Source organism: Sinohyriopsis cumingii, chromosome 18, assembly GCF_028554795.1.
Source record: "Sinohyriopsis cumingii isolate HCF-2022 chromosome 18, ASM2855479v2, whole genome shotgun sequence".
NCBI classification, from domain to species: Eukaryota; Metazoa; Mollusca; class Bivalvia; order Unionida; family Unionidae; genus Sinohyriopsis; species Sinohyriopsis cumingii.
Window position 1 is genome coordinate 51852382 of NC_142978.1, and position 27789 is coordinate 51880170.

At 35.1% G+C, this 27789-nt stretch overlaps 1 protein-coding gene across 1 annotated transcript in view; it reads right to left on the minus strand.

Annotated features, from left to right (window-relative positions):
* Positions 1–19770: 19770 nt before the first annotated feature.
* The window catches only part of LOC149776642 (uncharacterized), a 50241-nt gene continuing 42222 nt past the window's right edge, over positions 19771–27789 (minus strand). Inside the window, exon 6 of the mRNA XM_089941153.1 lies at positions 19771–23307. Within this exon, the coding sequence (XP_089797279.1) occupies positions 19787–23307 (3521 nt within the window). The 3' untranslated portion in view covers positions 19771–19786. The remainder of the gene's footprint in view (positions 23308–27789) is intronic.

The following is a 27789-nucleotide window of genomic DNA, read 5'->3' on the forward strand; positions in this document are numbered from 1 at the left end:
GAGTGAGTGCCCGTCATCCTGCCGTCTATACATTAGAAGACATGAATGGGGAAGTGTTAAAAGGAACTTTTTACTTGCTGGAGTTACAATGCGTGACCAAAAGAGAAGACAAATTGTACGACATCGAAAGCATTCTCGATCGAAGAACCAGAAAAGTGGGAAAACGACGTCTCAAAGAAGTCAAAATATGTTGGAATGATATCCGCTTAGTTTTGATTCATGGATCGACGCTTCGCAAGTCATCGACTATACAAAGAAGTTCCCATCATGCCCTTCAAACCAGCCTCAAGCACGACAGTGACCACACCTTCTCAGAGTTCTTCCCTTAGAGATCTACAAAAGCAACCCTTGTGGGTGTGGTGTGGAGAACGTGTGCCTAACATGCAAATCGTCTTTTTGTGCCAAATCTGTGTTGTGTATTGTACCATCGGTATTGAAATTGGCAATCTGAGTTTGCAAGAAGGAGACAAACAATTGTGGACCATTTTACTGAGCAGTTACATCGGTTACCTTTTCCCCAATCCTTCCATGAAATACTCTAACGGTAACAACGGGAGTCTTGCGACCAGCGTCAGTCACTCTCCCAACAGTCACCACAAACACTACAACAATAACCCTCTTTTAGACACTCCTGTGACTTCGAGAGACCCATTGGACAGAAGAACTCTGAAATTATGAATAACTAACTTTACTTAACTTTACCCAGTGACAGTTTCATGGATGCGTTTCCCCACAATATTTTGTGCTGCTTCAAGGCCACATTACCTTAGGCCATCCAATTGGATCACAAAGCCCATTGGGAAGTGGCTTTGGACGAAATTATTCACCGTGCACAAACACTTTTGAGGTCGAAGTTCTGAACGACCAAGTACAACAATACTTGAATGAAAACGAAACTGATGATGCCTCTATGAAACTATAAATGCCCAACGATACTCCACGTGACATCTATATCTTGAAAATTCTTGCAGGATATTATTTTAGCGGTCAACATCTGGTGGACACGATTGCTTCCAAATTCAATGCACCGTTTGGCAAAGCCTTGGACTAAACGAAACGAAGTGTCACCATCGAGTACCATAAAGTGGCTCGTAGCCTGCTGATGAAATTTTTGGATGCCAAAACGTTGTCCATTACATTTTATCCTTAATTGTTTGACATTGTGGGTGGAGACCTCAAGATGCTCAAGGGTTCGCTCATACAACCCATCACCTACAACTTGAATGTTGCGAAGTTTTTTTCGTTCCCCTGTAGAACTGAACAAAGGATTAAATTTGATCTTTGTATATTCTGATGTGGTGGAGTACAACGTGGTGGGACACACATCCGCACCGTTACTGTAATTCCTTTCAAAGCGGATTCTGCCACGACCAGTGACGAGGAAGGCGGTAATCCCTATCAAGTTCACCGCGAATTTGTACATCCTCACTATTTGCCAGTCAGTAAGTCGTATTTCGACAGTGTCAGTATTGGTATAAAAGGAGATCTGGGATAAAAAAATATTCCATTCTCCTAAGGGAAAGTTACGACGAAACTCCATTTTCGAAAACGATTCTCTAACGACTTGTAAGTCATGTATCCTGTGTACCGAGGAGTCGCTCGACAGTGAGGACATGGTTTAGGAAATATGTTGAAATCGGCGTATCGTTATGTTTTGAAACCCATGGTGACACGAGGATTGCACGCCTTGAAAGATGCCGCTTTGACGCAAGGCAAAGACGTTCTCCAAAATGTCATCATCGGCACACAAAAAACCCATAAAGAAGCTTTCTTGAGAGCAGGCAAAAATGTCTTGCTTCAAACTGGAAAATACATTTTGGGCCAAATAGAAACTCCTATAAATGCACTGAACGCTGACAAGTCAGGCATTCCTGCTTCTCGACACCACAGTAAGGTCAAGGGAGAAAGAGACAACGAAGAACCCCTCCAGACGATTTCAGACACACAGAGCTAGAAAGACCAAGAAAAGAACAACCGTCCGAGAATTAGTCCTTTTTGACTATTACATAACAGAGAGAAAAAAAATGATGCACCGAGAGTCTTAAGAATGTTCCAAGTCAGAAGTGGATGTGTTTTCCAGGATACATGGTCCTGATCTTCCAGCTTGCAAAACGAAGAGCTGGATTCTTCTTTTTTCTTATTTGAGTCTTTCCTGGTGCAAAGTTTGTAACCCCACTTGTCGAGATGGTTCTCTTAGTGTCACGCACCCAGTGATTAGCAGGCAGGCCATGGCAGTCAGCACCTTACTGACTGGGGGCTACACAGCTTAAGGCGGGCGGTAGCTGTCCAGTGAGACAAGGTGATCTCAGAAGTCACCTCTGGCAGAAAGCTTTACACCATTCGAGCTTTGACTTAGAACCGGTAAACTGCTACTTCCTGTGTTGTGCCGATGCCGTACGACGACGCTGAAGTGTCCACTCCAGTGGAGCTACGAAGCCTGGGCAGTATGGTATGGAGAATCAGCTGTTGCCCAAGCAACAGACCCCCTTTCCTCCACGCAGCTGGTGGACCCAAGGGAACGACAAATGCCGATACAGCTTGGCACCAATGGTGTCGCTGTAGTTGCCGGAATGACGTTGAAGTCAATGTCAGACCGCCTTAGGGACTCCGTCTCCGGATTTTCTGTCGGGGTTTACTCCTTAGCCTTTCCCATGAGTGGGTATAGCCGCAAGGCAGCAGAGGTTTGGAATCAGAGTTTTTCTTCTTCCAGATGAGCTACCATCCAAGGTTTACGAGTCCCATCTACCCGAAGCGACTGGTTTTAAGGTGCCAGTGGTCTGCCTTCACCCCTTCTCCTGTTAGTGGAAACATGGTCTGCGGGACTTAGAAGCTAATCCACTCGCGAAGGGCAGGAGCTGGATTTTTGCTGACAGAGGCTATCAGAGACACAAGCCGTATGGGGCATTACTGGAGGAGTGGGGCGCTTGTCTCCCATTCCCACCCTGGCAATGTCAACCTTGGACCAAGGAGTAGCTGCTGTGAAACCACTCTAAACTGTTGACTGAGACTTAAGGAGAAAAAAGGAGTGACATTCAGTGAGTTCATATGTATCTATTTGGTTCAATCATTACATAAGTTTAATGATAGTGATTTTAGAAGTATTACAATACAGTACCTCTATTTTTAGATGTGAGCTAAAATGAAAAGAATGAGTATGTGGGGTTTGTAGAAACTCATCAAATGGTCATTGCAGGATGTTACGAACTCTCCCCTGCCAAACCTTCCAATTAGATATTACCGGTATGTGTATAACAAATAATTTTGTTTGCTTTAAGAACCAATAAACTGGCACATGGGAACTATGGTGGAAACTCAGAGACAATACCCAATTTAATCAAAATCTAGTTCTACTTATATTAAGGAGATTTGACAGGTACCAATAAAGTTTATTGAACAACCAGTCTTAGAATTCAAGGTCCACTTATACATAGTTATCTTTATAAATGCTATGTTCCAAATAAAGTTTTTACTTTCAATAAATGATTTGTTTGGAGAATATAAACAACAGGATAATATGACCACTTATTAGTGTGTTGGATCTTCATGATATCGGACATATCAGTTAATCTACTGTGAATAAAATATAATAAAAGTTAACAAATATATATATATATATATATATATATATATATATATATATATATATATATATATATATATATATATATATATATATATATATATATATATATATAATTCTTTTATACCAGAATGAGGATACCTCCCCCACCAAAAAAAATTGGTTGTTCTCAAACTATAATGTGATGCTCTGGGTCCAAAGAATAACATCGCGATATAAACCTGATCGTGTTAACAAATTTTTCGAAAAACTTCCTCATAGAAAATGTGCATTTAAATTTCAATGTCATCAGTTTTAACTAACCCCTTGACCATATAATCTGCTAGGGATACAAATAATTGGCTTTTCTGAGAGCATGTATTTAGGATGTTAAAAAGGGAGGTCACCTTAAATTAAAAAATAGGAGCCATGCTGCCATCATGTTATATGTGGAATCATGTTATAATGAATCACATTATAATGGGTTTTACCTGTATCACGCCAAAATCAAATACAAAATCTTAATTTGCAACTTAAACATGTTCGTTATTTTGTATACATTTATTACAAACAGATTCTATTCTTATTATACTCTAAGTGGATGTTCTGTTCTATTCATTAGAAATAAGATTTGAAATTAGTGCCTTGTAGGTTTTATGCATACCAGTAATTAAAATTGAGAACTTACATTATAGAATCTGGCATAATAGTACTTAATACAGGGAATCGATTTTAATCTCATGACTGTGGATCTAATGCTGGCATACTAGTAATTATTATTATTATTATTAAAATATTTATTTAAACAGAAAATTGATCTTCTGGACTCTTGAATGTGTGATCTGGTGCTGGGATTCTAAATACAAATATTTCCTGAAGTTAATTAGCAGGAAATATAATCTTGTTCAGGGTATACAGATGTAAGAATGACTAACTTTTATGCTACATAAATGAGTGTGTGTGTGATCTGGATTTTTAATGTAGCTTTAACAATTTTTCAGTCATATCGCTACAATGCCAAGCACTGGGGCATAATGTTGCAGACATGTAGCATGATGTCCCACCCAGTCACATTATCCTGACACCAGGCCAACCAGTCCTAATACTAACCTCTTAATGCTGAGCACCAAACGAGGCAGCTGTTAGTACTATTTTTGTAAGTCTTTGGTATGACTCGGCAGGGGATCGAACCCATGACCTCCCACATCCGAGGTGGACACTCTAACCACTAGGCCACCATACATAAATGAGACTATACACAATATATATAAATTATAAATACAAAATAAAGTCAATGTCATTAATTAATAATATGTTTTGAGCTGGTGATGTTAATAAATCTATTGTTGAACAGTATACCAACCTACTGAACCTTTTCAATCATGAAGAAATACTTTCTACTAATTAGCTAAGAATTATCATTTATGAATAAATTGTTATTGTTAAATAAATTGTTATTGATAAATTGTCATTGCAAATTGTCATTGATAAATAAATTGTTATTGATAAATTGTCATTGATAAATAAATTGTTATTGATAAATTGTCATTGATAAATAAATTGTTATTGATAAATTGTCATTGATAAATAAATTGTCATTGATAAATAAGTTGTCATTGATAAATAAATTGTTATTGATAAATTGTCATTGATAAATAAATTGTCATTGATAAATTGTCATTGATAAATAAATTGTTATTGATAAATACTCAATGATAAATAAATTGTCATTGATAAAGTTGTCATTGATAAATTGTCACTGATAAATAAATTGCTATTGGTAAATAAATTATCATTGATAAATAAATTGTTATTGATAAATAAATTGTCATTGATAAATTGTCATTGATAAATAAATTGTCTTTGATAAATAAGTTGTTATTGATAAATAAATTGTCATTGATAAATTGTCATTGATAAATAAATTGTCTTTGATAAATAAGTTGTTATTGGTAAATAAATTGTCATTAATTAATAAATTATATATATATATATATATATATATATATATATATATATATATATATATATATATATATATACATACATGCATACATAGATACATACATTCATGGCTCGAAATTAGCGGTAGTCCGCTAGCCCGAGGTTAGTAGATTTTCGGTCGGACTAGTAACTTTCATAATGTTTATAGTCCGATAGGCTAGTAAGTTGCGGTTACCAACAGTCAGCGCTTGGTTTTTGCAATTCCCTAATAAAGATTCAACTTCAGCAGATGTTCTGTAGAATCAAAGCAATGACTATTGTAAACACAGTCATAATATATTAGCATGAAAAGGTGAAGTCAATTTCTCTCTCGAAAATGTGCGTTTAGAAGCCATCCGATTTTGTGTATTTCACTTAACAGTGCCAATTATGGTCCCGTCATTAACAACAGTACTTGGGTAATTGATCCTAATTAGCCTGATAACAAATTAAATGAAAAAATGAGGTGGTATCACACTTTATTCAGCTGACCACAGTGATAAACTACAAATGGGTAAACCACACAAACGAACACGGCAAAAACTATTTAAAGAAATTAGTCTGCATGTTTGTTTGTGTAATTTTTTTGTGTGGCTCACTTGCCAAACACTCAGTCGCAATCGGAAAACTGCATATTTTACATTTGCATCAAAATAATTATAAGAATCAGATCGATTTATTACGATTATGTATTGCCACATCCTTTCCATACAACTACTTTTTCTATGATGATAAGAATAGGTTTTATATTTTTTTCCCTTACAAGAATGAACAAATAATTGGATACACGTGAAGATATCCAAACAGAATGCTGTATATTTGTTGGGAATTAAAATCTCTGAGCATGGACATCTAAGATTTGAAAATTTTCCTCCTTATTATTAATTTCAGCAATACATTGAGGTCCGATTAATTAGGAAAAATTACCAAACTTACCCTATGGGAACACACCTTTTCCAAGCTGAAACTAACATTATCTTCTGATGCAAATATTTTATAACAGTGTTTCCAATAGCCACTGCTTCGATCATGCAGAACATCCGCTTAAGTCAAGTCTTTATTAGGAAGAGGCATTTAATTTTAGGGGAAGTTTGGGCAAAGACACGTGTTTCTTGCTCTGACTTTCTGATATAAAGGACACTGTGCCATTCCTTTTCTGACTTGAACTAATTCGCATCAGCTATACTGTAACATCTCGTATTTCAACATGACACAATTCCCTCCTTATAATATATTACTGATACTGGTCACTGATTTCTGATTTAAAGTGATCTTTTTGTTGACATGTCTATAGTCTCATTATGTGCCATGCTGAAGTGCACGAATTTTTTTTTCTTCAAATGCATGCTCTGAATGTTTGTAGCATTGTTTTTTTATTGTATCAAAGTACATGTATAATACTCTATGGTCACCATTTAAAGTGAGCAGTTAAAGGGAGATAACCTCTAAATGACAAAAATTTAAGTTGCTCATTTAATCTACAATCATAACATCCACTGCCCCAAAAAATAAAGGGCAGAACAATTTTAACATAAGCCAATGAAAGATTAGATAACATAACCATGCAAAGAAACAAGAATGCAATTCAACACAATAAATGTAGCAGCCAAAGGTATCCAACTTGATATTACTTCATCCAAAGGTATCCAACTTGATATTACTTCATCCAAAGGTATCCAACTTGATATTATTTCATCCAAAGGTATCCAACTGGATATTATTTCATCCAAAGGTATCCAACTGGATATTATTTCATCCAAAGGTATCCAACTGGGTATTATTTCGTTCAAAGGTATCCAACTTGATATTACTTCATCCAAAGGTTACCCAACCAAAGGTATCCAACTGGATATTATTTCATCCAAAGGTATCCAACTGGATATTACTTAAGGTGGCGCTCTACAGTTTCGTATTTTGCATAGGGTTAGAATTTAAAGGAAAAAGAATTTCCCATTATTTCTTCACTGGTTATACAGGCTATATAATAAAGACTTTGTATATCTTAGGTGCTGTTAAAAGAACTTTTAATTCCCTTTATTTTGATATATGATTGATGGGTGTACTATGGGTTCTAGAGTATACAGCTTGGGCTCACTTAAGATGTGCTCGTTTAAAAAAACTGCTACCTCCGCATAGTCATTTTCACTTCCTGGACTTCAGAGGTAAATTGTAGAAAAAAAGAGCCGATAACTTTTTTTACTTTTCAGATATTTTGTACTTGGTTCATTGCACTTTCAGTAAATGCTATTGTCTACTTCAGCAAAATTCGTTTTCCCTATTTTAATAATTGCTAAAGTTAGTGTAGTTTTGATTAATTCTGGTTAATTTGTCAAGCACAGGGGAGCATCCATTTTGTTCTACCATGTGCTTAGATCATGTACAATTTCCACAAGTACAGTATCCAAAGAAATGTCAGCCACATTACATAAAAGTAACATAGAGGTATGCCAACATTATCTCCATTGTGCATCTTACAAATGCAAACAACTTCACCTTACCTATGTCACTCTCTCAAAAGTTCAAACTAATTGGTGAGCGCCACCATAAAGGGTATTAGGGTGTATACCCATGGAGTTATATTTATTGCTGTTTGTATTAATATTGGCTCATTTAGTTTATATTCACTAAATTTTAGAACTTAAAATGTGTCTATCATTCCAAAATATGCTTTAATTAAGAAGTTGCAGGTAGGCTTGAGAAGAGTTAGGTCCCTTGGCATTGTATACAATTTGGCATTGACTAATGGCAATTAGAAACCTCTGTGTGTACTTGTTTTTTAAAAATATTGCATTAGTTTCACCATTCTCAAGGAAGACAATATCAGTTATTCTTTGAACTGGTAATAATATGGGTATTTTTTCTTTTTTTTAATTGTTAAATAAAACTATATGGATAAAGATGTAAAAAAACCCACAAAAAAATTCATTGCCATGGTGTTTAATATTTTTTTTATTTTCAGATAAAAATTCTATAGTATCATATGGTCTTGATATGTCACAAATATTTCACAGTACATTAACAGATCAAGAATTAATTACATTTAAAAGAGCTTTAGCTCAACATACACAAGTCACCAGCAAGTGTCACATTTGGACAGGCTCACATGACCGACATGGTTATGGAATAATTTATGTAACCTTTCGTGGGAAAAGAAAGACTGTTTTGGCTCACCGACTAAAGTTTTATGTAGAAACTATGGTAAACTCACTACCATATCAGTGTGAGGTATCGCATAGATGCCATACAAAAACATGTATAAATCCTGATCATTTATCACTTGAACCAAAAAGAGTAAACATGGCTAGAAAATCATGTAAAGCCAATGGTGAATGCCAAGGCCATAGGAGCTATGGGAGGTGTGTACTGTGATAGTCAGGTAAATTTAATATTGGTTAAATGGTGTTAATTTAATGGATTTAATGTGTATGAATGTTCATTGGTTACAATATTATTTATTGAATTGGCAAACATTGAATTTTGTATAAGTTTTCTGTTGCATTTTTTTTATTGCGTTTGATGTAGCGTCTATACTTATATTGACAACTCGATTTCCTCTCCCTATCTTTTACTGTTCTTTGATCTCGTTCTACCATGTGCTGAAATACTGGATCAGATTTATTAGAAACAATTCCACGAGACTTGGCCAGTATGAGTGTAGACTTTCCTGTACCATACACAGAGCTATGAAGGGCTGAATGACATAATGCATCAAAATTTCTGCTCCATACTGATGTCTTAGGTGCATATGTAAAAATCCTACTGTGCAAGCTTTCACATTTATTAGTGTTTAGAAGGTGTGAAATTTTACTTAGCTTGACATCTGAGACAAAATGTCTTAGTACCGATTCAGGCTTTTCAATATCATCAGAAGAAAGAGTTAAATGTTTACCATATGGCAGAAATTTTGATGAATAGGATGCTAAATGGGCAAGGCAGACTAAGGATGTTTCTCGACAATTTCCATGCTTATTACTGAAACATTGGATAATATTTTGGATGGCTGCCTTTGCCTTTGCCATAAATGCTTCTTTAGAACTGAAATGTTGTTGTATGCGTACAAGCTCAAAATGTACTCTTCTCCTGATAGCAGTTGCCATTTTTTGTTGAAAGAGTTGTTTGTCCTTACCAGGGAAGGGACCAATTAAATGTACATTTTTAACATGTTTTTGAAGTGTGCGCATTGCATGCACATAACATGTAAATTGTCGTATGGGTCTCTGAACCTTAGCCGAATGTTCCCAGACAGTCTTTTCAAGCTGAGCGCTTGCATCACAAGTTAAAGAATCAATCTTTAGTATGTTTAACAGTTCAAGCTTATTTAAATTTTCCTTTGCTAATTTGGTTTCTGTGGAGAACATCGAGTCTTCTGTGCGATGATTTTTTTTGCAGTTTAAGTGTATGCAGGATTTTTTCCCACATAATTTGTTTGCAATGGACACACAGAGGGGAAGTTATCTGCTTGTGGAATGTTCCATGACTATAGCCACAGACTGTGTGGCAGACTCCCCCCCACTCTGTGGTTGTATGCAGTGTCTGTCTGTACATGAATGCCTTTGTATGTTAACTGATTAACCTCATGAACAAATTTTTGATTTGCCACTAAAGCATATTCATTGACAGTTATTATAGTACTAGACAGTTCATTAAGTTTCTTGTATAAGTAGCCACAAGAAGGAGGCTGAATGTTCAGACACGATATGATAAATCTTAGGTCAGTCACTCCAACTTTGGTCTTGTAGCATGAAAGTGCCAACATCTCATTTAAATTTCCCATGACTGGGCCTCTCTTTCTCTGTCCTGGGCACTTTTCTGGAAAGGCAGCCTGTTCTGCTTCCTGAAGATTACAGTTTGTACACTTAATGGTCAAAAAAGCACATAGTCCTTGAGTTTTGCTTGCATACATCTGTGGACTGTATCGCAAGCAACTTCCAACTCTATCATGCGTTATGTGCAACTTTTCCAATATAATATTAAGTTTTTGTATGTTAATTATTATATTTCCACTGATGTTGTCCACACCGGTTGCCTCCTCATGTGACCCAACAATGAAGTTTTCTTCATTTTTTCTCTCCTTTTCAGGGCGAAGCTTGGATGGCACTTGATTTGGGCCACAAGATGATAGTGACTCTTCATAAACATCTAATCTTGGCCGCTTTATTAATGGAGATGCAGAGCCAGATTGCAACCTAGATCCTGGTTGGTCATTCTTGGCTATCTGTACACCATAGTTCCATGGTTGACTCTTTTGTGTGAACTGTTGTGGACGCTTTGCTCTTTTCATAGGTCTTCCTGCAGCCATGTTTTCTTAGGAAGTAGCTAATGTAGGTTGATGTAGTATCAGTGACGTCATGGTTACCAATTGTTCTTGGTTGTGATGGATCTTAGACAGGATGTGACATCATTGTCAGGCTGGGGCTTGAAATTGTTAGGAAGCAACCCCCCAACCAATGTATAAAAGTCTACATGTTTGGAGGTTTTTAATTTGTTTGATCATATAATGCAGTAAACTTATTTCATTTTCATTGTAATCAATTGTGTATGTAATCAGCAATCACATTCATTGTCCATGGAATGGTCTCACCAGGAGTTAATTCCCCCTGACTTTTCATTTCAATTCTTTGGCATACAAAGCATTGGTAGGGATTTAAACTAGGTTCTAGTAACAAAGAAAAAGTAATTATTTACCAAAAATATACATTTTTGTCTACTGTTATGAAGTTATAGCATCAAGGACTTATTTTTATTAATCCAATGCTGGACAATTTTTGCACTATTGTCTCAAACTATATGGACTTTTCCCCACTTTTCTCTCTTGATTTCAATGTAAACATGACTAAAGTATGGTATGCAACTTGGGAAATGATCAGAATACATCATTTAATGTTGGAATTGAAAAATAAAACAAATAATTCATATGTATTTTACTCTTGAATATCTTTCTTTCATTTACAAATTACAGCATTTCCTAGTGACGTTAGAATACAGTTTTGACGTCATGAAACTACATTCAAGCTACTTCAGAGGGGTATAGTAAATTAATTATGTAGTTGTCATTTTGGAAGTAAATACCATGTATAATATATCAAAATATTTGAAATTGAATACAGAATAAGACAAATTTTTCTGCAAGTTGACAACACATTTTCATTGATTCTTTAAGGTGGCGCTCTACAGTTTCGTATTTTGCATAGGGTTAGAATTTTAAGGAAAAAGAATTTCCCATGATTTCTTCACTGGTTATACAGGCTATATAATAAAAACTTTGTATATCTTAGGTGCTGTTAAAAGAACTTTTAATTCTCTTTATTTTGATATATGATTGATGGGTGTACTATGGGTTCTAGAGTATACAGCTTGGGCTCACTTAAGATGTGGTCGTTTTAAAAAACTGCTCGCTCTGCATGGTCATTTTCAATTCCTGGACTTCAGAGGTAAATTTTAGAAAACAGAGCCGATAACTTTTTTTACTTTTCAGATATTTTGTACTTGGTTCATTGCACTTTCAGTAAATGCTATTGTCTACTTCAGCAAAATTCATTTTCCCTATTTTAATAATTGCTAAAGTTAGTGTAGTTTTGATTAATTCTGGTTAATTTGTCAAGCACAGGGGAGCATCCATTTTGTTCTACCATGTGCTTAGATCATGTACAATTTCCACAAGTACAGTATCCAAAGAAATGTCAGCCACATTACATAAAAGTAACATAGAGGTATGCCAACATTATCTCCATTGTGCATCTTACAAATGCAAACAACTTCACCTTACCTACGTCACTCTCTCAAAAGTTCAAACTAATTGGTGAGCGCCACCATAATCCAAAGGTATCCAAATGGATATTATTTCATCCAAAGGTATCCAACTGGATATTACTTTATCCAAAGGTATCCAAATGGATATTACTTCATGTCTCCCTCATAGAGAATTAATCAACTTAGTTATGACAAGCAAATATAAGTAATTCAGTTTACCTGATGGTCCAAGCAATGAAAATGCAAATATTATGACTACCAATTATTCTGATGGTCAACGACTACTTCTAGTTTCATCCTAACAAATTTCTTACACAAATTTCTCACACCATGCATATATGATGATCTAATAAGAAAGAGGACCATGAATGGTACATTATACCCCTGCATTATGTGTAATGGTCCTCTACTGACCAACAGCTCTCAGAGAGTATATTTTATTTTAACCCTAAGTGCAAAACTATCATCTATGGTAATTTTGGTCTCAGAATGTATTCTTGAACAAAAGATATTCTGCAAAATGAATTTTTCTTTGAGGCACAATAACCTTTGACCTTATGGCCCCAAATTTAAAAGGCTTCTTCCACACTTGAAGTCTAAAAACTTTGATCAAGGCACATGGTCTAGGACAAAAGTTATGCAAAAGCCATTTCTATTCTTTCAACCATAATGACCTTGACCTTTGGTTAAAGTATATAGTCAACAACTGTATTTTTTCTACAAAATTAAGTTTTTCTTTCAATCATAGAGACTTTGACCTTTTGACCCCAAATAGCAGCAAACTGCTTCCTTGCGCCAAGTTCAAGCCATACAGAAAGTTTGCTGTAGCTCTGTGATATAGAACTAATGATAGTATACAGAAATCATTTTTCAACATACATTGACGCTGATCTTGACCACTGACTCAAACATCAATAGAATCCGTCAGAACTTAATGTCATCCTGTGACAGTCATCTTTCTATTTTCAGTCAGTTACAATCATCTCAACCTTTGACATCATCATGGATACATGTTCTTTATGCCATGTGCAGGGATTTCATGGTGTTTGCTAACTGTAGATGGTGGATACCTCCAGTCATTGTGCAGAGTTTAAATTTGTGACAGACTGAAAACATCGTACCACCATCATATCATCCACCTTCTATCAAGCCTATCAAAGCTATTAAACATTTTACAGTACATGTCTAAAATCTTAGAAATTATACATCTCAAACAATCAACTTCTCTAAAATCTCAAACACTAAACTCTCAAGCATTAAACATCTCCAAAATCTCAAACATTATACATCTCTAAAATCTCAAACATTATGCATTTTTAAAATCTCAAACATTGTGCATTTTTAAAATCACAAACAATATACGTCTCTAAAATCTAAAACATTACACATCTCTAAAATCTCAAACATTAAACATCTCTAAAATCTCAACCATTTTAAATCTCTAAATTTTTGGACATTATACAGTACACCTCTAAATCTCAAACATTGTGCAGTGCATTTCTAAAATCTAAAATATTATACAGTACATTTCTAAAATCTAAAATATTATACAGTACATATCTAAACTCTCAATCATTACAAACTACATCTCTAACATTGTCAAACATTACAAAGTACATTTTTAAAATCTCAATAATTATATAGAACATCTCTAAAAATTTTGCATCTCTAAAATCTTCAACATCTCAAACAATATGCAGTACACCTTTAAAATCTAAAACACTATATCTCACAAATCTGAAAGTTTACAGTAAATCTCTAATAGTACAGCTCTAAACACTGCTACAGCTCTACAATCTGAAACATTGTACAGTACAAATCTAAAATCTAAAACACTACAGTACAGCTCTGAAACCTGAAGCACTGTACAGTACAGCTTTAAAATCTAAAACATTCCACGCCTCAAAAATCTGAAACAACTTATAGTACAACTCTAAAATCTAAAACACTACAGTGCAGCTCTGAAATCTGAAACACTATACAGTATAGCTCTAAAATATAAAACAATACATTACAGCTCTAAAACCTGAAACACTGTAGAGTGCAGCTCTAAAATCTAAATCGCTGTACTGAGTTCTAAAATCTGAAACACTATACAGTACAGTTCTAAAATCTATATCACTGTACAACTCTATAATACAAGACATCATGCTAAGGATGATGCTGTTGTATAAAATGCCTGTTTAAAAACTCTATACCAATAGTTATGGGAAAAGCAGGTTATACAATTATTACAGCATTACTGTGTCCTCTAAACACTCTACAGGACACAAGAAGATATGTTAAAAATATCATTAGTGCCATAAAAACAATCACCTAATACATGTTACTGTCTAACTGAATTTAAAAAACTCAAATATTGCTGTGTGCTAAAATGTCAACAGTCTATATTCTAGGTCATACAGCTAACTCAACACAATCAATATTGCTGTGTGCTAAAATGTCAACAGTCTAAATTCTAGGTCATACAGCTAACTCAACACACTCAATATTGCTGTGTGCTAAAATGTCAACAGTCTATATTCTAGGTCATATAGCTAACTCAACACAATCAATATTGCTGTATGCTAAAATGCCAACAGTCTATATTCTAGGTCATATAGTTAACTCAACACAATCAATATTGCTGTATGCTAAAATGCCAACAGTCTATATTCTAGGTCATATAGATAACTCAACACACTCAATATTGTTGTGTGCTAAAATGTCAACAGTCTATATTCTAGGTCATATAGCTAACTCAACACAATCAATATTGCTGTGTGCTAAATTGCCAGTAATAGAAGAGTCCCTTGAAGGGACTGGTTCTACTGAATGTCTATTGAGCTCTACAATCTAGGTCATATAAACTTCATGCAACAAAATTATTTTTTTTGAAAGGGCAAACAATAATAAAGTAAAAGTAAATATTGAAACAAAAAAAAATATCAGCAATTACAAATGGCTATCAATGAGAATATATCATGATTTCTACAAAAATGAAAAAACATGGATCATCCCACATCGGTTCAAACTAATAAAAACATGTTATATCCCACATTTTAATAAACAGCCAGATAAGCTAATATAAATGTATGGTATATCCCATACTGGAATAAATACACCCTTCACATTATATAGTCCTAGAGGAAAATGAATCTGGACATTTTGTGTGATTATGGAAATATTTTCAAGGACCTTCCAAAGAGTCCTAAAAAGAAACTGGATATTTACTGCTAAATCTAATGCTACACAATGTGCTTTAAACATGAAAAAACATGTGCATATATGAGTGTTTAATATGAAATTAATGTTCATGTCATAATCAGCATACAATAAGACACACTGAGGTGAATATATGAACCACAAGTCATACTCAGCACACAATATGACACACTATACCACTGAACCCCAAGTCATACTCAGCATACAATATAACACACTGTAGTGAATATATGAACCCCAAGTCATACTCGGCACACAATAAGACACACTGTAGTGAATATATGAACCCCAAGTCATACTCAGCACACAATAAGACACACTGAAGTGAATATATGAACCATGAGTCATAACCACCACACAATAAGACACTCTGAAATGAATATATGAACCCCAAGTCATACTCAAAACACAATAAGACACATTGAAGTGAATATATTAACCCTAAGTCATACTCAGCACACAATAAGACACAATGAAGTGCTGTGCTGGTCCACCAGCAAAATGAATTCCATCCATAGCATGTCACTAGGCCAAAACACATGATTGGTCTCCATTGTCTGATGAGCTGAGAACCTCACATGCAACTACATGACCTGCATCTCTGCACCATGCGAGTTTGTGCCAACATAGTACCTGAGGGAGTAACTGGGATTGTCCATGTGTCCCTGAAGCAGTCTCTTCATTGAGTTGCTGTTGTTGTTGCTGTTATTGTTTTGGGTTTAATGTCATTTTTCCACACATGGTGTCCTATAAATGGTGGCCAGCAGTATTAATGGTGGAGGAAGAACCCAGGAAAACCACAGAAGAACCACCAACCTACCTGAAGCTACTAGCAAGCTTTCTCATCTACCCACAAAGCCTGACACTGAGACTTAAACCGACATGGAGAAAGGTCAGATGGCAGTAAACGGTAAGGGAAAGCATTTAAGGCCACTTGGCCACTCAGGGCCCCCTCATTAACAGGCCCAAATATGTTAGATGTAGTGGTCTCAAATGGGGCATGATCTGTCATGGAAGGAATAAGAGAAATGACATGCTCAACTCTTTCACAGATTCCGTCTATCACCATAGCTGTATTTTAAGTCCACATAAAGTCTGTCTGAAATGTTTGGTTTCTAAGCACAATACACACTGAAGCCACCTATTTCCTGACAAAATCTGCCTAAAATATCATACGGGTGACAGAATCTGAAAAAAGTACACCCAAAGGAGAATCACTGTATGCTCTACTATGTTGATGTTTGTGTTGGTGTGGTGGTACACCCAATGGAGAATGTATCACCATGGAAGTAAATGTCTGTGTTGGTGTGGTGGTACACCCAATGGAGAATGTATCACCATGGAAGTAAATGTCTGTGTTGGTGTGGTGGTACACCCAATGAAGAATGTATCACCATGGAAGTAAATGTCTGTGTTGGTGTGGTGGTACACCCAATGGAGAATGTATCACCATGGAAGTAAATGTCTGTGTTGCTGTAGTGGTACACACAATGAAGAATGTATCACCATGTAAGTAAATGTCTGTGTTGGTGTGGTGGTACACCCAATGGAGAATGTATCACCATGGAAGTAAATGTCTGTGTTGATGTAGTGGTACACACAATGAAGAATGTATCACCATGGAAGTAAATGTCTGTGTTGGTGTGGTGGTACACCCAATGGAGAATGTATCACCATGGAAGTAAATGTCTGTGTTGATGTAGTGGTACACACAATGAAGAATCTACCAATGTACCTTTTTTTTGCTAACTTCAAATGAATTCAGATGTTCCACTTTGTGCAGTTTATCAATGCAAATGAGTCTAATGGGTTATCCCACAGCAATTTCCAATGATTTAACTATTGTTAACAAGTACAGCAGCCAACTTCAAAGTAAAAATGGCACTCCTTGGGTGGTGACTGATGATAGGTTCACAAAAATAGGAGGAACAAAGTGATCTTTTTCATGAATACACTTCATTTATGACATGAACAGCCTTCAGTACATTGTAGAAGAATTTCACGCATTCAAAAATAGCCATGCTCTCAAATAATCAAGGTCAGTTTTATAAGGTCGATGAATAAAGCAACAGAATATTTTCTAGCATAATTTATGTATCTTATTTTGTATCATGTATGATGCCATGTAAATTTCTTACTGAATAAACCTGTAAAAGAATTAAAGTATACATGTCATTGTACTGTTCTTCACCTTTCATGTATTCTAAAGATATTATGCCATTTATTTGTAAATGCTAGCAGACATATTTATTAGTCTTTTAGTTTATCTTCCTTTTTAAAACCTTTTTATTGCCACATGTGTCTCTGTCATTTATTAAATTTTCTTGATATAAACTTGTTCCAAATCTAAAGGTAGAGTGCATAAATGATAACTTACATGAACACCCATATTTTTTTGTAATAAGACAGGTTCTTTTTAATTTATCTGCATAAAGTTTTCAATAATTTGCTTAAAAGTAGTATGGACATTAAAGGTAAACAATGATAAAAATAAAAACAAGTACAATAAGAACTTTTATGAAATATCATTATTGAGGAAGAACATCAAAGTTACAAAACAGTATGTAAATTACTGCATTTGTTACATGCTAACAGATACATGTAATCAATGAACATGGATATATGTTATAGCTAGGCAATTTTTCTGATGTATGTTCTGTCATGGACAGGGGTTGGAAGATATTAAAGAAATTTAAAATCTCATATTTTGTCTAAGTTATTCGTATTTGTATGTATTTATGCCAAGCCAGGCCACTAACAAATACTATAAGAAATGTCACCACCACATTGTTTTTACAGGTAAAGGCATGAAATTGACACCTGCCATGGTTGGGTTTAAGGCATCAGTTTGTACCAGTAAAGGTATGAAATTGAAACCTGCCATGGTTGGGTTTAAGGCATCAGTTTGTACCAGTAAAGGTATGAAACTGAAACCTGCCATGGTTGGTTTAAGGCATCAGTTTGTACCAGTAAAGGTATGAAATTGAAACCTGCCATGGTTGGGTTTAAGGCATCAGTTTGTACCAGTAAAGGTATGAAATTGAAACCTGCCATGGTTGGGCTTAAGGCATCAGTTTGCACCAGTAAAGGTATGAAACTGAAACCTGTCATGGTTGGGTTTAAGGCATCAGTTTGTACCAGTAAAGGTATGAAATTGAAACCTGCCATGGTTGGGTTTAAGGCATCAGTTTGTACCAGTAAAGGTATGAAACTGAAACCTGCCATGGTTGGGTTTAAGGCATCAGTTTGTACCAGTAAAGGTATGAAACTGAAACCTGCCATGGTTGGGTTTAAGGCATCAGTTTGTACCAGTAAAGGTACGAAACTGAAACCTGCCATGGTTGGATTTAAGGCATCAGTTTGTACCAGTAAAGGTATGAAACTGAAACCTGCCATGGTTGGGTTTAAGGCATCAGTTTGTACCAGTAAAGGTATGAAACTGAAACCTGCCATGGTTGGGTTTAAGGCATCAGTTTGTACCAGTAAAGGTATGAAATTGAAACCTGCCATGGTTGGGCTTAAGGCATCAGTTTGTACCAGTAAAGGTATGAAACTGAAACCTGCCATGGTTGGGCTTAAGGCATCAGTTTGTACCAGTAAAGGTATGAAACTGAAACCTGCCATGGTTGGGCTTAAGGCATCAGTTTGTACCAGTAAAGTTATGAAACTGAAACCTGCCATGGTTGGGTTTAAGGCATCATTAGCTTAATGTGCTGATTCAGGAGTGCCACAAAATCCATCTGGCTACAATAAAATTTGTTATGGAGTTTCACTATATCGAGTGCATGTCCGTCCACTAGACTTGGGGGAAACCAACCAAATATAGTAGACAAACACTATTTATGGTGGGCACGTCCAACAGATGGAGTGAACAATCTGTAATCCACGATGTGTGTACTGTATGAAGGCTAAATATTGACATCTTATGTGTAAAAAGAATAATTAATATTACACTTATTATTCTTGACAAAGACTGAAATACTAGATGGTAATTATGACTGCATTATGCATGATGATTATGATGATGATGACAGGGACAATGAAAATAATTTATGACTATAAAACATGTTCATCAGTTGGTAAGTCAGCGAGACTTATATGATATAGATGGGCACAGTGTGTACAGTTGAGTCATCAAGAAATAGGCACAATTTGTACAGGTGGGTCAGCAAAGCTTATATGATACAGAAAGGCATAATATTTGGTGTTTTCAGGTTAGGAAGGGCTTTGGCACCAGTGTGCTCAGTACTTCATGGCACTGGCCACACATGAATATTAATGCAGATGATTTCAATCTGAATATTCATCATACAGTGTAATATCATGCAGTTCTTTCCTCCGCAGGAGAGTACAGTTACTGATACTTTTATTGATGGATTCAGAACACTCACTGGACATGGTTACATCATGCAGTTTGATCTGAGTTAGACTTGTCAGTCTGCTCAAGTCAAGGATACTATCATGTAATGAAATGCTATTCAGGTTTAGAATCTGCAGTTTAGTACAGTCCCCGATACTTCTACACAGGGTTCTACTGTTCCCACTGCACATGATTACACTCTGCATAGTAAGGAGAGCTAGATGTGTCAGTTTGCTTAGGTCAAGGATACTGTCATGTAGATTAATGTCCCTAAGATGTAGGCCCTTCTGGTCAGTACAGTTATTAATACTACTACATAAGGATACACTGCACTCACTGGACATGGTTACACTCCACAGACTGAGGTTAGTTAGACCTCTCAGCCTCCTCAAGCTAAGAATGCTATCATTAAGATTAATGTTCTTCAGTTCTAGTTTTTGTAGGGGAATGCAGTTACTGATATTTCTACACAGGGATTCACTACACTCTCTGGACATGGATATATTGTAGAGTTTGAGGCAAGTTAGACCTGTCAGTCTTTTCAGGTTAGGGATACTCTCGTATAGTGACAGGCCACTCAGATCTAGATTCTGCAGCTTACTATAGTCACTGATACTTCTATACAGGGATTTAGTGTTCCCTCTGGACATGGGTACACCCCGCAGCTTGAGGGTAGTTAGACTTGTCAGTCTGCTCAGATCAATGATATCATGTATGTTAATGTCCTTCAGGTGTAGGGTTTGCAGATGAGTACAGTTACTGATATTTCTACAAAGGGATTTACTACTTTCACTGGACATAATAACACAACACAGTCTAAGATCATTTAGACCTGTCAATCTGCTCAGGTCAAGGACACTATCATGTAGTGTAATCTCCTCCAGATGAAGAGTCTGCATGTGAGTACAGTTACTGATATATCTAAACAGGGATGTTCTGCACTTTCTGGATAATGTTACATTAGACAATCCGAGACCAGTTAGATTTGTCAGTCTGCTCAGTTTAATATCCTCCAAATGTAGTTTCTTATTCAGGTCATAAATGTAATCGAGAACACTGACAATTCCCAACCGAGATTCCCTGTGATCACTGTACTCGGTTACATTCCACAATCTGAGATCAGTTAGACATGTCAGTCTACTCAGGTCAAGAATACAATCATTTGCACGTAGTTTTATGTCCTCAAGATGTAGTTTCTGCAGGTGAATACAGCTAGTGATACTTTTACAAAGGGATTCACTACACTCACGGGACATTGTTATATCACGCAGTTCGAGATATGACAAACCTGTGACTCTGTTCAGGTCAAGGATATTATTATGTAGTGCAATGTCATCCAGATGTAGTTTCTGCAGGTGAGTACAGTTACTGATACTTCTACAGAGAGATTTACTGCACTCACTATGCATGGCTATGTTCCACAGATGTATGTGAGTTAGACCTGTCAATCTACTCAGGTCAAGGACACCATCATGTAGTGTAATCTCCCACAGAACTAAAGTCTGCAGGTGAGTACAATTACCAATACTTCTACACAGGGATTCACTGCACTCACTGGACATGGTTACATTCCACAGCTCAACGGCTGTTAGATCTGAGAGTCTACTCAGGTTTAGGTTCCCATCATACAGTTCAAGGTCCCACAGCACAAGAGACTGTAGACAAACAGAATTACTAATAATTTTACAAATATATTCACTACCAACAGCTGATAACCACCACAGAAATAACAAACAAACTGATTTAATTACAGAAGTTGATGTCATTATTTTGTACAGAAAGTCTACAAGTTCCATTTCAGTTGTTAAAATTATCCTGATGTCAGAAATTGGTAGCGAAGCTGAGACTTCATTCAGGCAAATTTTATACAGAGAACACAGATTATCTATTGCATCCCTTTCCTGGCAAAAAACGGACTTTCTGTATTCAAGAACCTTTGAATCTTTATCACAAACCTCACAAATGCAGCTGAAAAGCGGTGTTGCTAGATGTGGGGCCAATCCACAAGTAAAAATTACCAAGTTTTCATTTTGTAAAACATCATCTAAACATGTCCAGGTGGAGAGGAATTCCTGAAGCACAGCTTCATTTGAAGTCAAATATACAGCTGCCAAAAACTCCTGTATGGACAAATGAAGAAAAGAAACAGTGTAGTTTCTCTCAAGTGGAGAGAATGCATCAGACTTCGACAGGATTCCACAATCAAGAAGTACACTGAGTTTTGACTCCGCAGTTTTTACATCCCTATCAAGGATCTTGAGCAGTTCCTCTCTACTAACAATAACTGCTTGTCCATGTTGTTTTTGAAGCAGAAATTCATAGGATAGTTTGCCTGTCAATTCTAAGAATTTACTACCAAAAGTTTTGACAAAGACAGATGATTCCATTACTTTGGCCTTTAAATCTGACATTTCAACCCAATTGTGACTCCTATGTTTTCCCTTGGTTTTGTCTAAGCAACGCTTAATCATGCAGTCTATTATTTTACTATACAGCACACTGTATTGGTCCGGAAGTGACCTGTCATTGCACCAAACATTGATAAGGAAGAGAAGAAGCAAAGGCACACTTCTGAAGGTTGCAAAGATCTTCTTTCTTCTAAGCCATTTGATCATATCAATGATTAAACTTTCACTGATATCATTATCAAAGGCACGGATGACTTTAACTGCAAAGCAGAGGGCATGATCTTCATCAAAGCCCTGTACATCTAGTAACAAGTCATAATGAGAATGTTCTTGTAGGCTTAATTTGGAAACTTGCCAAGGTCTAGTGGAAACCAAAACAGTGATCTGAGGATAGAGTTTTCTTTCCAGTAGATCATTCACAAAGTCAAGAGTTTTAGATCCTATTTCGTCAAGACCATCTAATATTATTAAAATCTTTTCTGGCATTTCCTGCAAAAGTTTACATAAAAACATGGCATCATTAGATCTGAAGCATTGTCTGTGTATAGCACTTACTAAATCTTCCTGGCTATTAACCTTTGGCAGGTCAATAAAAAACAAAAACTCAAACTGTGAGAGTATATCCTCATCATCAAGTGCATTTGTGGATGATACGTGCATCTCACCTGCTGACTCTGGGTCTACCCGGTTAGTCTTGACCCTACACCATGTCTGGACAACCTTCCTACAGAACACAGTTTTACCACTCCCCATATATCCCATAAGAACCAGTCTCTTGTTGCCTTTGTCTCCAAAAAGTTGATGATAAGATCTCAGGTAAACAGGTTCCTTTGAATCTCTAGGCTTCCCCTGTTTTAGTAAATTACCAAACTTTTCATTGCCTTTTTTTTCTATAATGACACTTGTAAAGAGGTCATCAAGAAGAATGGTATAAGATTCATGTAGTGGTGAAATTGGTATCACATTCAGGAACTTGTAGCGAAGAAGTAGGTCCTTCTGAAGGCATTGTATGTTGACAGTAGAGAGATCTGGATGCTGCATTTCTGCGGAGAGAAGTATATACTGACTTCAAGAAACACTAGTATTTTATATTAAAGAAATCACTAACACAGCTATAATACCAGGGCTGGGCTATAAACTCTAACCCTTTTTCTGTAGTATGGCTAATACCAAATTTTCTTTGGCAGTCACCGACACTCTTTGCCTACTATGCTACTCTTAAAAATAACAATGTACTATTGCTGTTAAAAAGATATACCCTTCCTTAAATATGATAAGACATTACAGGAAATTACAACTTGTCACCTTGTTTTGACAAAGTGTAGTAATGGTGAAGTCATTTTTCTCAACAGCTCAGTCAACAAGCAGAATATAAGAGAAAATACAATACCATCAAATAATTTTACACTAATTATATAAAAATGTTAAATTCAAATTTTTTAAATAATGCAATCTGTCCTTTCTTTGAGGAAGGGTGACAACAGAGCGGTCTAGATGCAAAAGAAAACACTTTGCTAAAGCAGAAGATCATGATGTGATGGTAATGATTAAGATAAATAAATAAATAAATGAATAAATAATATACCTTCAAAAATAAAATGGTTTCCACCAAAATTCTACTCCATATATGTAATGTACAGTTATTCAAAAATGGGGCACAGATGTCTTCTGAAACAAGCTGAGGCCCTATCATCTTTTTAAAGTCTCAATATAATTACTTTCATCAACACCCTTATGAAAGGACTAAGTAAAAATCAAAATGTATAAACACAATATATATATATATATATATATATATATATATATATATATATATATATATATATATATATATATATATATATCTATATCTATCTGTGTATGTGTGTTTATATTTTTAAATATCAGATTCAAAAGGAGAAAGAGGTACTTAAAATGCACATTATTTTAAGTGTAGCATAACTTATACCTGACCTGTGTCCATCAGATCCAACTACACCTTTGCAGGAATGAGACCTTCAAGAGCATCACTGCTTACAAAGAAGCAGCCCTCAGAAGGTTCTTACTGCTATCTAGTAAGAGCTTCGACCTTATCCAGAGCAACATCCCTGCAGAGGTGTAGAAACTCTAGTAGCACCATTGTGATGGAGAAAAGGAGTAATCTGCATATAGGTTTATGACATGGGAGCCTAGACTTGATCTGCGTGATGATGAGTTCAAACTTTCCCCTTCTCTTTGAAATTAAGAAAATCCAGGAATAAAAGCCCAAACTTCTTAGTTTTCCCATGCTTTCTGCAAAGCCCTTCCTTAGAAAAAGGTTTAATCTGCCACTCAGTAGGACAATGGGAAGATGGAGGCCTTCCAGGAGAGTGTGTGTCTAGGGTGCTGTAATTTTCCTTAGGGAACGTAGCAGGGTCCACAGAGTTCCTCATTTGACTCTCTTGCCAACTCATTATGAGAATGATGGGCAGATAAGAACTTTAATTGGGATTGATTTAGATCATTTCCTTGTTCAAACCATTTTGGACGGTTTTGTCTTTACTGGTTTAGGCAGGCCATGTACCATGGCCTGGGACAGGTATTGCTGATCCAATAATAATAATAAAAACGCTTTATTTTATGAGGGTATCTCAGTTAGTATAATATTCTATTCTCACATACAGTTCAAGATTTATATTTCTGTTCACTGAGAACCTTTATCTAGCTTCAAGCAACACTGCCTTGGTTTTTAGGGGATTGATGTTATTCAGTGAGCACTAACACTCAACTTGATAAAAAATCTTCTCTGAATTATTATATAACATTTTAACATTAGGATCAGACTGGCTCAAATTACCAGGAATATCATCAGCACTGATATCAGTTTTATAATGTTGTACAAACAGGAACAAGTTATTTATAAATAATATCAATAATACAGGCCATAAAATAGATCCCTGTGGAGCTCCTTTGCAGATGGATATCAGCTCTGATTTAATGCTACCAGTTACATCATGTTGGCTTCTGTCAGATAGGTCACACTGATTGCAACCATAAGAGTGACAAGTGAGAACATCTGCACTTAAAGTTCCGATAAGTGTATATTGTGATCAACTAAATTAAAAGCTTGCTTAACAAGAAGACATATAGTTCCAACCAATTTTCTATTGTCTATAACAAGGAACCAATAAATGAGTTTTGTTAATGAAGACTGGCAGGATTCTTTCCATCAGTGCAAAAGTACCAAAACATTGCATTGAACAATTCAAAGGAAGTCTACAATATTCAGGGGCAAAAATATGGAACTCACTTCCTGCTCATATTCAATCGGTTGATTCAGTTACATCCTTTTAAAAAATGTTCATGCAGTATTTTAAACCTAAATATTAATGAACAAACTAAATAATAAAAGTTCAAGTTTCAGTTCTGGATTTATTACAGTGTTACTTTTCAAATTGCTTATGTAAACTTAACTGCATGCCACATTTTTGCAGAATAGCCCAAATGTATATATAAGCAAAAGAGTGAAGTGATCATTAACTGCTATGTACAATACATGACGATCTTGCTGAAATCATTTTCAAGACATAGTTATTGGAGAGATGAAACAAAAATTATATATGCAGTTAAATTCTCCTACTTTCATAATGTATTTTGGTATGTATTTGTAGATATGATTACTTAAATAGTTATTTTCATGAGAGAAAAACATTTGCATGAAGATATATGTATACTTTTTTAGAGGGCCTCAAGGGAGATTGGTTTTATTTAATAAGTTGAGTCACCCTCATTAAATAACGACATTATTATTATTATCGTCATTATTACTATTATTATTATTATTATTAACAATAATTATGTAGATAGGAGATGGAGCAACTATACTATCAGTATATCTATTTATGATGAATGGACCCATCAGATCCACTCCACTTGATTACTTAGAATTTAAATTTTTCAGTTCATCTTCTACATCTACACATGAAATATATGGAATACTGAACCGTACATTTGCAAGTATTTTTTGTATTTGTATTTGATATATTGGAAGTTATATTTCTTTTATTAATTAAGTGCTGGCTGAATCCTATAACAATATCATGCATATCATAAATTACTGTCCAATCAATTATTGGTTTAAATGGCATCTTACATTTTCTATCTGGAACAAAATCCCTCTGAATTTTCAACATTTATTTTGGAAATTTTGCATTTTCAACTGATGTTTTTATACAAATTTCTTTTAATAGACTGAATCATAACAGTATGTCGGTTACACCAGAGTAAACAGTTATGCCAATCCTCGACTTCATGAGAGTAGACTATATTCTGTCTTGCTTTATTCATTTCACTCCTAGTACAGTATAAGTGTCACTTTGAGGATTCATTTTTAACATTTACTATAACTGTAGCTATGACAGATTGCATATGGGCTGGACCACTGGCCTTGGACAAACGAGTTTCAGTATTACTACTAGTGTCACTTGGACAAACGAGTTTCAGTATTACTACTAGTGTCACTTGGACAAATGAGTTTCAGTATTACTACTAGTGTCAGTAGACTGAGCTTGATGTGAACATGAAGTACTATCTGAAACCAAAACAATCATGTCCATTTGTACCTCATTATGTGATGTATGTCTGAATAATGTCTATTATTCATAATAATAGTTTCTATAAGAGTCAATTAGTTAATGACAATTATACATATATCCTATAGTCGTAATGACAATTATAATACATAAATCCTATAGTCATAATGACAATTATAATACATAAATCCTATAGTCATAATGACAATTATAATACATAAATCCTATAGTCATAATGACAATTATAATACATAAATCCTATAGTCATAATGACAATTATGATATATAAATCCTATTGTCCTAATTACAATTATAATACATAAATCCTATAGTCATAATGACAATTATAATACATAAATCCTATTGTCCTAATTACAATTATAATACATAAATCCTATAGTCAAAATGACAATTATAATACAAAAATCCTATAGTTGTAATGACAATTATAATACATAAATCCTATAGTTGTAATGACAATTATAATACATAAATCCTATAGTCATAATGACAATTATAGACAAATCCTATAGTCGTAATGACAATTATACATAAATCCTATAGTCGTAATGACAATTATACACAAATCCTATAGTCGTAATGACAATTATACATAAATCCTATAGTCGTATTGACAATTATACATAAATCCTATAGTCGTAATGACAATTATAATACATAAATCCTATAGTTGTAATGACAATTATACACAAATCCTATAGTCATATTGACAATTATACATAAATCCTATAGTCGTAATGACAATTATACATAAATCCTATAGTCGTATTGACAATTATACATAAATCCTATAGTCGTAATGACAATTATAATACATAAATCCTATAGTCGTATTGACAATTATACATAAATCCTATAGTCGTAATGACAATTATACATAAATCCTATAGTCGTAATGACAATTATACACAAATCCTATAGTCGTATTGACAATTATACATAAATCCTATAGTC